Source organism: Rissa tridactyla (genome assembly GCF_028500815.1).
Source record: "Rissa tridactyla isolate bRisTri1 chromosome 24 unlocalized genomic scaffold, bRisTri1.patW.cur.20221130 SUPER_24_unloc_1, whole genome shotgun sequence".
Lineage (NCBI taxonomy): Eukaryota > Metazoa > Chordata > Aves > Charadriiformes > Laridae > Rissa > Rissa tridactyla.
The window spans coordinates 404,985-415,931 of record NW_026529338.1 but is presented as its reverse complement, the minus strand read 5'-3'; the positions used below and the strand labels follow the sequence as shown (position 1 = coordinate 415,931).

The 10,947-nt window shown below is 63.5% G+C and overlaps 1 protein-coding gene across 1 annotated transcript; it reads right to left on the bottom strand.

Annotated features, from left to right (window-relative positions):
- Positions 1-7,293: 7,293 nt before the first annotated feature.
- MCRS1 (microspherule protein 1) lies at positions 7,294-10,914 on the bottom strand. Its single transcript, XM_054187100.1, has 15 exons — positions 10,906-10,914; positions 10,522-10,759; positions 9,959-10,088; positions 9,711-9,849; positions 9,465-9,623; positions 9,235-9,344; positions 9,039-9,147; positions 8,805-8,943; positions 8,640-8,715; positions 8,520-8,548; positions 8,310-8,402; positions 8,118-8,200; positions 7,937-8,024; positions 7,699-7,826; positions 7,294-7,612 (listed from the first exon to the last, which is right to left on the bottom strand). Exons 1-15 carry the CDS (start codon positions 10,912-10,914, stop codon positions 7,526-7,528), a joined length of 1,617 nt encoding a protein of 538 aa, XP_054043075.1. The 3' UTR covers positions 7,294-7,525.
- Between the last annotated feature and the right edge of the window lie 33 nt (positions 10,915-10,947).

Here is a 10,947-nt window from a genome sequence, read left to right as displayed (position 1 = left end):
GGCGGCATGACCCGTACAGCTGTACGGCACAAGGGGGCGCCATGAGCCGTACGGAAAAGACGCCGCGCATGCGCAGTACAGCTGTAGGGAAAAGACGCCGCGCATGCGCAGTACGGCTGTACGGCACTGGGGGGCGCCATGAGCCGTACGTCTGCGCGGCACAGAGGGCGCCATGAGCCGTACGGCTATACGGAAAAGAGGCCGCGCATGCGCAGTACGGCTGTACGGCACTGGGGGGCGCCATAAGCCGTACGGCTGTGCGGCACAGAGGGCGCCATGAGCCGTACGGAAAAGAGGCCGCGCATGCGCAGTACGGCTGTACGGCACTGGGGGACGCCATGAGCCGTACAATTGTACGGCACAGAGGGCGCCATGAGCCGTACGGCTGTACGGAAAAGAGGCCGCGCATGCGCAGTACGGCTGTACGGCACTGGGGGGCGCCATGAGCCGTACGTCTGCGCGGCACAGAGGGCGCCATGAGCCGTACGGCTGTACGGAAAAGAGGCCGCGCATGCGCAGTACGGCTGTACGGCACTGGGGGGCGCCATGAGCCGTACGGCTGTACGGCACAGAGGGCGCCATGAGCCGTACGGCTGTACGGAAAAGAGGCCGCGCATGCGCAGTACGGCTGTACGGCACTGGGGGGTGCCATGAGCCGTACGGCTGTGCGGAAAAGACGCCGCGCATGCGCAGTACGGCTGTACGGCACTGGGGGGCGCCATGAGCCGTACGGCTGCGCGGCACAGAGGGCGCCATGAGCCGTACGGCTGTACGGAAAAGACGCCGCGCATGCGCAGTACGGCTGTACGGCACTGGGGGGCGCCATGAGCCGTACGGCTGTGCGGAAAAGACGCCGCGCATGCGCAGTACGGCTGTACGGCACTGGGGGGCGCCATGAGCCGTACGGCTGTGCGGCACAGAGGGCGCCATGAGCCGTACGGCTGTACGGAAAAGACGCCGCGCATGCGCAGTACGGCTGTACGGCACTGGGGGGCGCCATGAGCCGTACGGCTGTGCGGCACAGAGGGCGCCATGAGCCGTACGGCTGTACGGAAAAGAGGCCGCGCATGCGCAGTACGGCTGTACGGCACTGGGGGGCGCCATGAGCCGTACGGCTGTACGGAAAAGACGCCGCGCATGCGCAGTACGGCTGTACGGCACTGGGGGACGCCATGAGCCGTACAATTGTACGGCACAGATGGCGCCATGAGCCGTACGGCTGTACGGAAAAGACGCCGCGCATGCGCAGTACGGCTGTACGGCACTGGGGGGCGCCATGAGCCGGACGGTTGTGCGGCACAGAGGGCGCCATGAGCCGTACGGCTGTACGGAAAAGAGGCCGCGCATGCGCAGTACGGCTGTACGGCACTGGGGGGCGCCATGAGCCGTACGGCTGTGCGGCACAGAGGGCGCCATGAGCCGTACGGCTGTACGGAAAAGACGCCGCGCATGCGCAGTACCGCTGTACGGCACTGGGGGGCGCCATGAGCCGGACGGCTGTACGGAAAATAGGCCGCGCATGCGCACTACGGCTGTACGGCACTGGGGGGCGCCATGAGCCGTACGGCTGTGCGGCACAGAGGGCGCCATGAGCCGTACGGCTGTACGGAAAATAGGCTGCGCATGCGCAGTACGGCTGTACGGCACTGGGGGGCGCCATGAGCCGTACGTCTGCGCGGCACAGAGGGCCCCATGAGCCGTACGGCTGTACGGAAAAGACGCCGCGCATGCGCAGTACGGCTGTACGGCACTGGGGGACGCCATGAGCCGTACAATTGTACGGCACAGATGGCGCCATGAGCCGTACGGCTGTACGGAAAAGACGCCGCGCATGCGCAGTACGGCTGTACGGCACTGGGGGGCGCCATGAGCCGGACGGTTGTGCGGCACAGAGGGCGCCATGAGCCGTACGGCTGTACGGAAAAGAGGCCGCGCATGCGCAGTACGGCTGTACGGCACTGGGGGGCGCCATGAGCCGTACGGCTGTACGGAAAAGACGCCGCGCATGCGCAGTACCGCTGTACGGCACTGGGGGGCGCCATGAGCCGGACGGCTGTACGGAAAATAGGCCGCGCATGCGCACTACGGCTGTACGGCACTGGGGGGCGCCATGAGCCGTACGGCTGTGCGGCACAGAGGGCGCCATGAGCCGTACGGCTGTACGGAAAATAGGCTGCGCATGCGCAGTACGGCTGTACGGCACTGGGGGGCGCCATGAGCCGTACGTCTGCGCGGCACAGAGGGCCCCATGAGCCGTACGGCTGTACGGAAGAGACGCCGCGCATGCGCAAAGCTCTTTGGCAGCCGCTCGCGTGGCCCCACAGCCCGTGGGGCTGCGGGCTTTCCGGCGGCCGTCAGCCTCGGCGACACCGGCGCCCACGTGGCGCCGCCGCGCCAGCCTGCGAAGCATTTTCCGGTAGGGCCGCGGCTCTGGCGACAGCTCCCACGCCCGAAGAGCCCCCCCAGCCCCTCTCAAGACCCCCTCCACACCCCCGAGCCTCGTCAGGACCCCCGTCTCTGTCCGGTCCCCCCCAGTCCCCTTCATCACCCCTCGGGGCCCCCTCCCCCTTCCAAGACCCGTCTCACCCGCGCCCCCCCCCATCACCCTTCGGGAACCCTCAGCATTCCCCGCCTTGCCCAAGGGCCTGCCCGCCGGGTCCCGCTTTCAGCCCGGGCCGCCCCACTCCGATTTCGAGCTGGCCGCCATTTTACCCCGCTCCCCTCCGCTTCCAGTGCACCCCGCCCACGCCACGCGCCCATTGGCCGTTGCTCCAACTGCCCGCCCCCCCTCCTTGGGCAGCCGCACTCCATTGGTTCCTGGCTGCCGTCAATCCCAGCCGCGCCCCACCCCGGCGAGGTGATCCAACCAATCGGGAACGCGATACCCACGCTGGATTGGCCCACCCGCCCGGGAGCGGTTGCCATGGTGAAGACTGCTGCCGCCTCGCGGCCACGCTCCGTTACTGCAGGCGGGCGGGGCCTCGCATGCGCAGCACAGCGGGTGTCACTGCGCTCCCCAGAAGCCGGTACCGCAGCTCGGGGCGGGCGGGGCCGAGGAGGGCCCTATTTTCCCCAGATTGGGTGTGTTTTTTCCCTTTTCCATATTATTCAAATTTGGGGGGTGTGGGGGGTGTGTGTGTGTATGAGAACGGGGGTCTTTGCCAAGAATTGGGGCCAAGGGGCGGGGGCGGGACTGTGGAGGCGTGGCCAGGGAGGGGGCGTGGCCAAGAAGCCGGGGCGTGGTCACAGATGGTCAGGGGGCGTGGTCAGGGGGAGGAGGCGTGGCCATAGAATCAGAATCGCTGAGGTTGGGAGGGACCTTTAAGATCATCGAGTCCAACCTTTGGCCTACCCTGACAAGAGCCACTTCTAAACCATGTCCCTCAGTGCCACATCTACCCTTTGTTTAAACACCTCCAGGGATGGTGAATCCACCACCTCCCTGGGCAGCCTGTTCCAATGTTTAATAACCCTTTCAGTGAAAAAATGTTTCCTAACATCCAATCTAAACCTCCCCTGACGTAACTTGAACCCGTTTCCCCTTCTCCTATCACTTGTCACCAGGGAGAAGAGGTCGGCCCCCATCTCTCTACAACCTCCTTGCAGGTAGTTGTAGAGGGTGATATGGTCTCCCCTCAGCCTCCTCTTCTCCAGGCTAAACAACCCCAGCTCCCTCAGTCGTTCCTCATAAGGTTTGTCCTCCAGACCCCTCACCAGCTTTGTAGCCCTTCTCTGGACACGCTCCAACACCTCAATGTCCCTCTTGTAGCGAGGGGCCCAAAACTGAACGCAGTACTCGAGGTGGGGCCTCACCAGTGCCGAGTACAGGGCGATGATCACTTCCCTAGTCCGGCTCACCACGCTATTCCTGATACAGGCCAGGATGCTGTTGGCCTTCTTGGCCACCTGGGCACACTGCTGGCTCATATTCAGCCGGCTGTCAACCAACACTCCCAAGTCCTTTTCTGTCGAGCTGCTTTCGAGCCACTCTGCCCCAATCCTGTAGCGCTGCATGGGGTTGTTGTGACCCAAGTGCAGGACCCGGCACTTGGCCTTGTTGAACCTCATACTATTGGTCTCAGCCCATCGGTCCAGCCTGTCCAGATCTCTCTGCAGAGCCAACCTACCCTCAAGCAGATCAACAAGCCCGCCTAGTTTAGTGTCATCTGCGAACTTACTGAGGGTGCATTCGATCCCTTCATCCAGATCATTGATAAAGATATTAAAGAGAACCGGCCCCAGCACCGAGCCCTGGGGGACACCACTTGTGACTGGACACCAACTGGATTGAACTCCATTTACCACCACTCTCTGGGCACGGCCATCCAGCCAGTTTTTTACCCAGCGCAGAGTACACCTGTCCAGGCCATGAGCAGCCAGTTTCTCCAGGAGGATGCTGTGGGAAACAGTGTCAAAAGCTTTGCAAAAATCCAAGTAGATAACATCCACAGCTTTTCCCTCATCCACTAAGTGGGTCACCTTATCATAGAAGGATATTAGGTTTGATAGGCATGACCTGCCCTTCACAAACCCATGCTGACTGGGCCTGATCACCCTGTTCTCCTGCATGTGCCGTGTAATGGCACTGAGGAGGATCTGTTCCATGACCTTCCCAGGCACCGCGGTCAGGCTGACTGGCCTGTAGTTCCCCGGATCCTCCTTCCGGCCCTTCTTGTGGATGGGTGTCACATTTGCCAACCTCCAGTCAGCTGGGACCTCCCCGGTTGTCCAGGACTGCTCATAAATGATGCAAAGTGGCCTGGTGAGCACCTCCACCAGCTCCTTCAGTACCCTTGGGTGGATCCCATCCGGCCCCATAGGTTTGTGCACCTCCAGGTGCTGAAGCAGGTCCCTCACCGTTTCCCTTTGGATTACGGGGGCTTCATTCTGCTCCCCATCACTGTCTTCTAGCTCAGGGGTCTGGGTGCTCAGGGAACAACTGGTCCTACTGCTGAAGACTGAGGCAAAGACTTCATTAAGTACCTCAGCCTTTTCCTCATCCTTGGTCACTATGTTGCCGGCCCCATCTACTAGAGGACAGAGATTATCCTTAGTCCTCTTCTTATTGCTAATATATTTATAGAAGCTTTTTTTGTTGTCCTTGACAACAGAAGCGAGGTTTAGCTCCAGCTGGGCTTTGGCCCTCCTGATTTTTTCCCTACATAGCTTAACTACCTCTTTGTAGTCGTCTTGAGTGGCCTGCCCTTCCTTCCAGAGGCCATAGATCCTCTTTTTTCCCCTAAGTTGCAACACTAGCTCCCTGTTTAGCCAGGCCGGCCTTTTTCCCCGACGGCGTGTCTTCCGGCACATGGGGACAGCCTGCTCCTGCGCCTTTAAGACTTCCTTCTTGAAAATCATCCAGGCTGCCTGGGCTCCTTTGCCCTGGAGGACTGCCTCCCAGGGGACTTTGTCAACCAGGCTCCTGAAAAGCCCAAAGTCCACCCTCCGGAAGTCCAAGGTAGCAGTTCTGCTGACCCCTCTCCTTGCTTCTCCCAGAATCGAAAACTCTTATCATTTCATGGTCACTGTTCCCAAGACAGCCTCCAACCGTCACATCCCCCACAAGACCTTCCCTGCTTACAAACCACAGATCCAGCAGGGCACCTTCCCTAGTTGGCTCTCTCACCAGCTGTGTCAGGAAGTTATCCCCAGTGCATTCCAGGAACCTTCTAGACTGTTCCCTCCCTGCTGTATTGTATTCCCAGCAGATGTCCGGCAAATTGAAGTCCCCCATGAGGACAAGAGCTCGCGATCTTGAGACTTCTCCCAGCCGTTTATAGAATATTTCGTCTGCCTCCTCATCCTGGCTGGGCCGTCTATAACAGACTCCTACTACGATATCTGCCTTGTTAGCCCTGCCCCCGATTCTTACCCATGAACACTCAACCCCATTATCACCATCATTTAGTCCAAAGCATCCATAGCACTCCCTGACATACAGGGGCACACCCCCGCCTCGCCTTGCTTGCCTATCCTTCCTGAAGAGCCTATAGGCATCCATGGCAGCACTACAGCTACGGGAGTCACCCCACCACGTTTCTGGGATGGCGACTACATCATAATTCTCCTGCTGCACAATGGCTTCCAGCTCCTCCTGTTTGTTGCCCATGCTACGTGCATTAGTGTATAAGCCCTTCAGCTGGGCTATAGGTCCCTTCTCCTTTTTACTGGCGGGAGCCGAAATTCTGCCACCCCCAGACTTATTCCTAAGGAGCCCGGTTACGCCCCCTGTCTTTTCCAAGCCTAGTGCCAGCATGCCACCTTCAGGCTTTTTGCTAGCAAGCTTGGATCTATCCCCATCCCCCCATAGGTGCCCGGGGGCGTGGCCAGGGAGGGCCAGGAAACCTCGAGCATTGCTCCGGCAGCGAAGGTGCCAGGAGGGAAACGTGTGGCGTGTTCTCACGGTCTCTGGGAACCCCCTGCATCACCCCACGCGCCTCGAGGTCCCAGGCTTTCCTGGAGCCATCGTCCTCAAACCCACCTTTTTTCACTGGGGTGAACTGTGGTGCACCAGACCCAGGGTAGGGATGGAGGGGACTTGGGGGCGGGGGGGCTCCCCAGTCTCACAGCCGGGATGGAGAGGGGGATTTTGGGGTGCTCCGTCTGTTATGGGGACAGAGGGAGCCTGGCGGGGGGGGGCCCAGCCCCATAGCAGGGAGGGAGGGGGGGGACTTGGGGTGCCCGATGTGGGGTGGGGATGCATGGGAACTGGGGTGCACCAGACCCATGGTAGGGACAGAGGGGACCTGGGGGGGCTCCCCAGTCTCACAGTCAGGATGGAGAGGGGGACTTGGGCACGCCCAGGCTGTGCTGGGGATGGAGGGAGCCTGGAGGGGCCCCAGACCCATAGCCGGGATGGAGAGGAGAAGATTTTTTATATATATATACATATATATGTATATGTATATATATCTAGCTCTCTCCTCAGCAGGAGCAGGCTGAGACCGGCCACGGTGTGACAGCGATGGCTGGCCTGACAGCCCTTGTGTCTTTGCCTTCCCCCTCAGGGAAGGGGGAACTTGATCAGCTGCGACCTGGGGGTGTGGTGGGGGGCCCAGGGGGACACGTGGGCGCTGATATACTGCGCCCTGGAATGCCTGGAGCTGGCGCTGATGGGGGGATTCCCAGGGCCAGGGAGGCCCCAGCCTCAAAAGGAGGGGATGGGTGTGTAAGGGGGCCCTTGGGACAACAGCCCACAGCCAGCCCTGGCCCCCGCCGAGCTGGGGCAGCGCCCCCCCCTCCACCTTTTTCAATAAAGGAGCGATTTTAAGAACACACCGCAGGAGCTGGGAGTCCTGTGTGTCACCCCCCCCGGAGGACACCCACAGCGGGGCGGGGGAAAACACTTTATTGGAAGGTTACAATCTCCAACCCCGGGGCTGTGGGCAGAAGTGGCCCAGCACCCTTGGGGAGGTGGCTGAAGGGAAGTAGGGGTCCCCATCGCCAAACTGGGGGCTGTAGGGACCCCCCCCACCCCTGTGGGGGGCCAGTGGGTGGGACCGGGCAGAGCAGCCCCCAGCCCTTGTCACTGCTGGGCCAGTTTGGCCGCCTCCGCCTTGATGAGGGCGATCAGGTCCTGGTTGATGAGGAACACGAAGCGGAGGCTGGCGATCTGGGGCAGGGGGAGGTGCAGAGAGTGAGCAGGGTGGGACCCCCAGCCCCCCTCCCAGGGACCCCCCCTCCCACGCCAGGACCCACCTCCACCACCGAGTTGTTGTTCAGCTTCCACTTGTTGCCGCCGAGCACGGGGCGCCCGTCAATGTAGATGGGGCGCCGGCCCTCGTTAGCGATGAAGAAATCCCCGTTATTCTTCAGCTTGATGACACCTGGAGAGGTGAAACAGGGTGAGGGGAGTGGTAAACGCAGCCCCCCCGCCTCTTCCAGAGCCCCCCCCCCCCGCCCCAAGACCTGACCCAGCCCCGATTCCCAGCCCTACCCTGCTTGCGGGAGATCTTCCAGGCCGGTCCCTCCAGCGCCAGGTCCACGTCGATCTGGTTGTCCTTCGTGGCTCTGCCCAGCGTGATCTGGGGAGGGCAGAGAAGCATCGGGGGGCTGCGGGGAGGCTGGGGGGGGGGCTCTGCTGGGGCGCGGGGGGGCTCCACAATATCTGTACTCACCTCCCGGGAGCGCATGAGGTACCGCACCATGCGGCCCCGCAGCACGGCCAGCGTCTGGCTGTCGAAGTCTGGGGAGCTCATGCCTGGAGGAAGGCAGGGTGAGAGGGGTTGGAGGGACGGACAGGGGTCTGGGGGGGGCGGACAGACAGCTGAGGGGACAGACAGGTGGCCCCCCCGGTCCCCAGCTCTCACCTGTGATGCTGTCGACCAGCACCTGCCACTTGTGCAGCTCCTGCTCCAGCTGCCGGATCTCCCGCTTCTGGCGCCGGTCAGCCACGGTCAGCTCTGGGAGAAGGGGAGAAGGGAGCTGGGGAGGGTGGGGGGCACCTGCCCCCTCCCAGGGGGGCCCTGGGTCTCTCCCCACCCATTCAGGCTGCCCAGATGGGAGCAGGCCGGACTCACCGTGCTCCAGCACCTCGTCCCGCACATCCCTACGGAGGAGAAAAGGCAGGATGAGACAGTGCCACCCCACGTCCCCCCAGCGCGGCCTCTGTCCCCACCCCAGTCCCCCAGAACCCTCACTTCAGCTTGCTGTCGTCAAGCATGTCCTCAGCATCCGAAAAGTTCAGCACTTGGTCCCCCTTGGGCAGCGGCTGCACTGGAAGGAGCAGGAGGGGAGGGAGTGAGGGAGCTGAGGGCTGCAGGGGACAGGGGACGCAAGGGACAGGGGACCCTCCAGAGCCTCACCGGTCTGGTCGTCCAGCAGGTAGTACTGCTTCATGAGCTGCCAGTGGAGCTGCAGGGCCTTGGCCGTGCGGGAAGGGTAGAAGACATCAGGGTGCTTGTGGAGCAGTTCCTGGAAGGTGTCGAGCGTGGGCTGGCTGGTCTGCAGGGGGACAGGAGGGACACGTGTCACCAAGGACCCCTGAGACACCAAACCGGAGCCCCCCCCACCCTGTTCCGCTCCCGGCCAGCTCTTACCGATCCCACCTTGGTCAGCAGCTGCTCCTCAGCTTTGCTGAAGAGCACTTTGCTCTGGATGGCGGCGATGGCCTCGGGGTGCAGCTGCCGCATGGCCTGGCAGGCCAGCCTTGGGGACACACACACACACAGTGTGAGGGCCCCTGTGTCCCCCCCCAGGGATGGCTCTGCCCCTGCACGCCTGCCCCGCACTCACTTGGAGATGATGGGGTCGTAGAGGAGCGCATACCACCGCTCCTGGATCTCCCGCAGGTTGAAACGGCAGCTGAACTTCACACCCAAGTGCACGGAGGTCAAGTCGTTGGTCTGGAAAAAGCCCCCGGCTGAGGGGACAGTCCCCGGGGACCAGCCCCAAACCACAGCGGCGGTGCCACACACCCCCCTCTGAGGCTCCCTAGGGGACAGGTAGCCCCTCGGGGTCGTTACCTGCAGCACGGCATTGATGAGCAGGAGGTCATCGGCGGGTTTCCAGCGGCCCAGGTCCTTCGTCACCTGCAGGGACTGTTTGCTCTTCTTCATCCGCTTGGCGAGGCCAGGGGTCGGGACCGGGCTGGGCACGATGGGGGTGGACACAGACTTGGAGACCTGGGTGGGCAGAGACAGAGGTCTGGGGTCTCACTGGGCTCCCCAGGCCCCCCGGCCGGCCCCTGGATGCCCCCACCAGCCCTTCACCTTCTTCTTCTCGCTGGAGGAGGGCTCGCTGCCTGAGCAGCGCCCAGGCTCGACCCCACCGGTGCCCTTGGCCCGGCTGGAGGATTTGGCGAGGCTGCTCTCTACCAGCTCATCGTCAAACTTCTTCCGCTTGATGAACCTGGAAGAAACAAGACAGCTCTGAGCCCCGGTGCCTGCAGGCTGCCCTCTCCCGCAGGCAGGGGACAGGCAGGGGGGCAGGCCCGTGTCCCCCTCCCGCCCTGGCGTACCGCGAGGAGCTGCGGCGCTTGGGGATGGCGCCCGAGGCCTGGGCCGAGCCCCGCTTCTGCCCCGCCAGAGACTCCTCGTCCTCGGAGCGGCTCGTCGCGCCCGACGCCATCAGTCCAGAGAGCAGCACGTCTGCGGGGGAGAGAAAGTGAGAACTCACCCTGTGGGGCAGCCGGGCCCCCCATTGCAGGTGGGGAGGCAGATTTCCAGGGGGCTCATGAGGGACTCCGACCCTGGGGGGCGGGGGACGGGACACAGAGCAGGAACGTAGAGACAGCCGGGACAAGCAGAACACGGGGCGGGGGGGAACGAAGGGAGCGTGGAGATGGGGGGGACGACACGGGGGAGGTGGGTGACAGCGAGGGACATGGGGACATGAAGGGCCCGGGGAGGGGATGGGGGACACGGCGGGGAGGGGGCGCAGGGCCCTGTCGGGGCCCGCGGACAAATCCCCCCAGCCCCAGGAGGACCCAGGCCCGCCCCGCTCCCCCGCCCGGCCCGAGAGGACCCAGGGCCGCCCCCATTCTCCTCCAGAGCGGCTCCGGTGCCGCCACCGCGGCCTCACCATCCCCGGGAGCGGAGGCTCCGGCCGCTCCGCCGCGGCGTCCGCCCGGCCGCCTCCATGGACGACGGCGCCGCTTCCGCGTACCCACCGGAAGACGATTTGACGTCATCATCAGGCGCACTGAAGCGCGGGAGGGTGCGGCCATTTTAAAGGCTCCGCGCAGCCTCGACGGCGCGGCGCCATCTTGGCTCAGGGCGCCGCCATCTTGACTGAGGGCAGGGCCGCGCCCCTTCTTTTCCTAGGCCGCTGTTTCCGGTGGGTCGGGGGTGGCCGGGCCCAGCCCACGGGGTAGGACGGGGATGAACCGCGTTATCCCGGCAGACAGGGCTCGTCCCGGCGCCGGCCCCGGCAGCGCGGATACCCGCCGCCCGCCGGAACGCCCACACCCATCATGGCGGCACCCCTGCCACACCCATCATGGCCGAC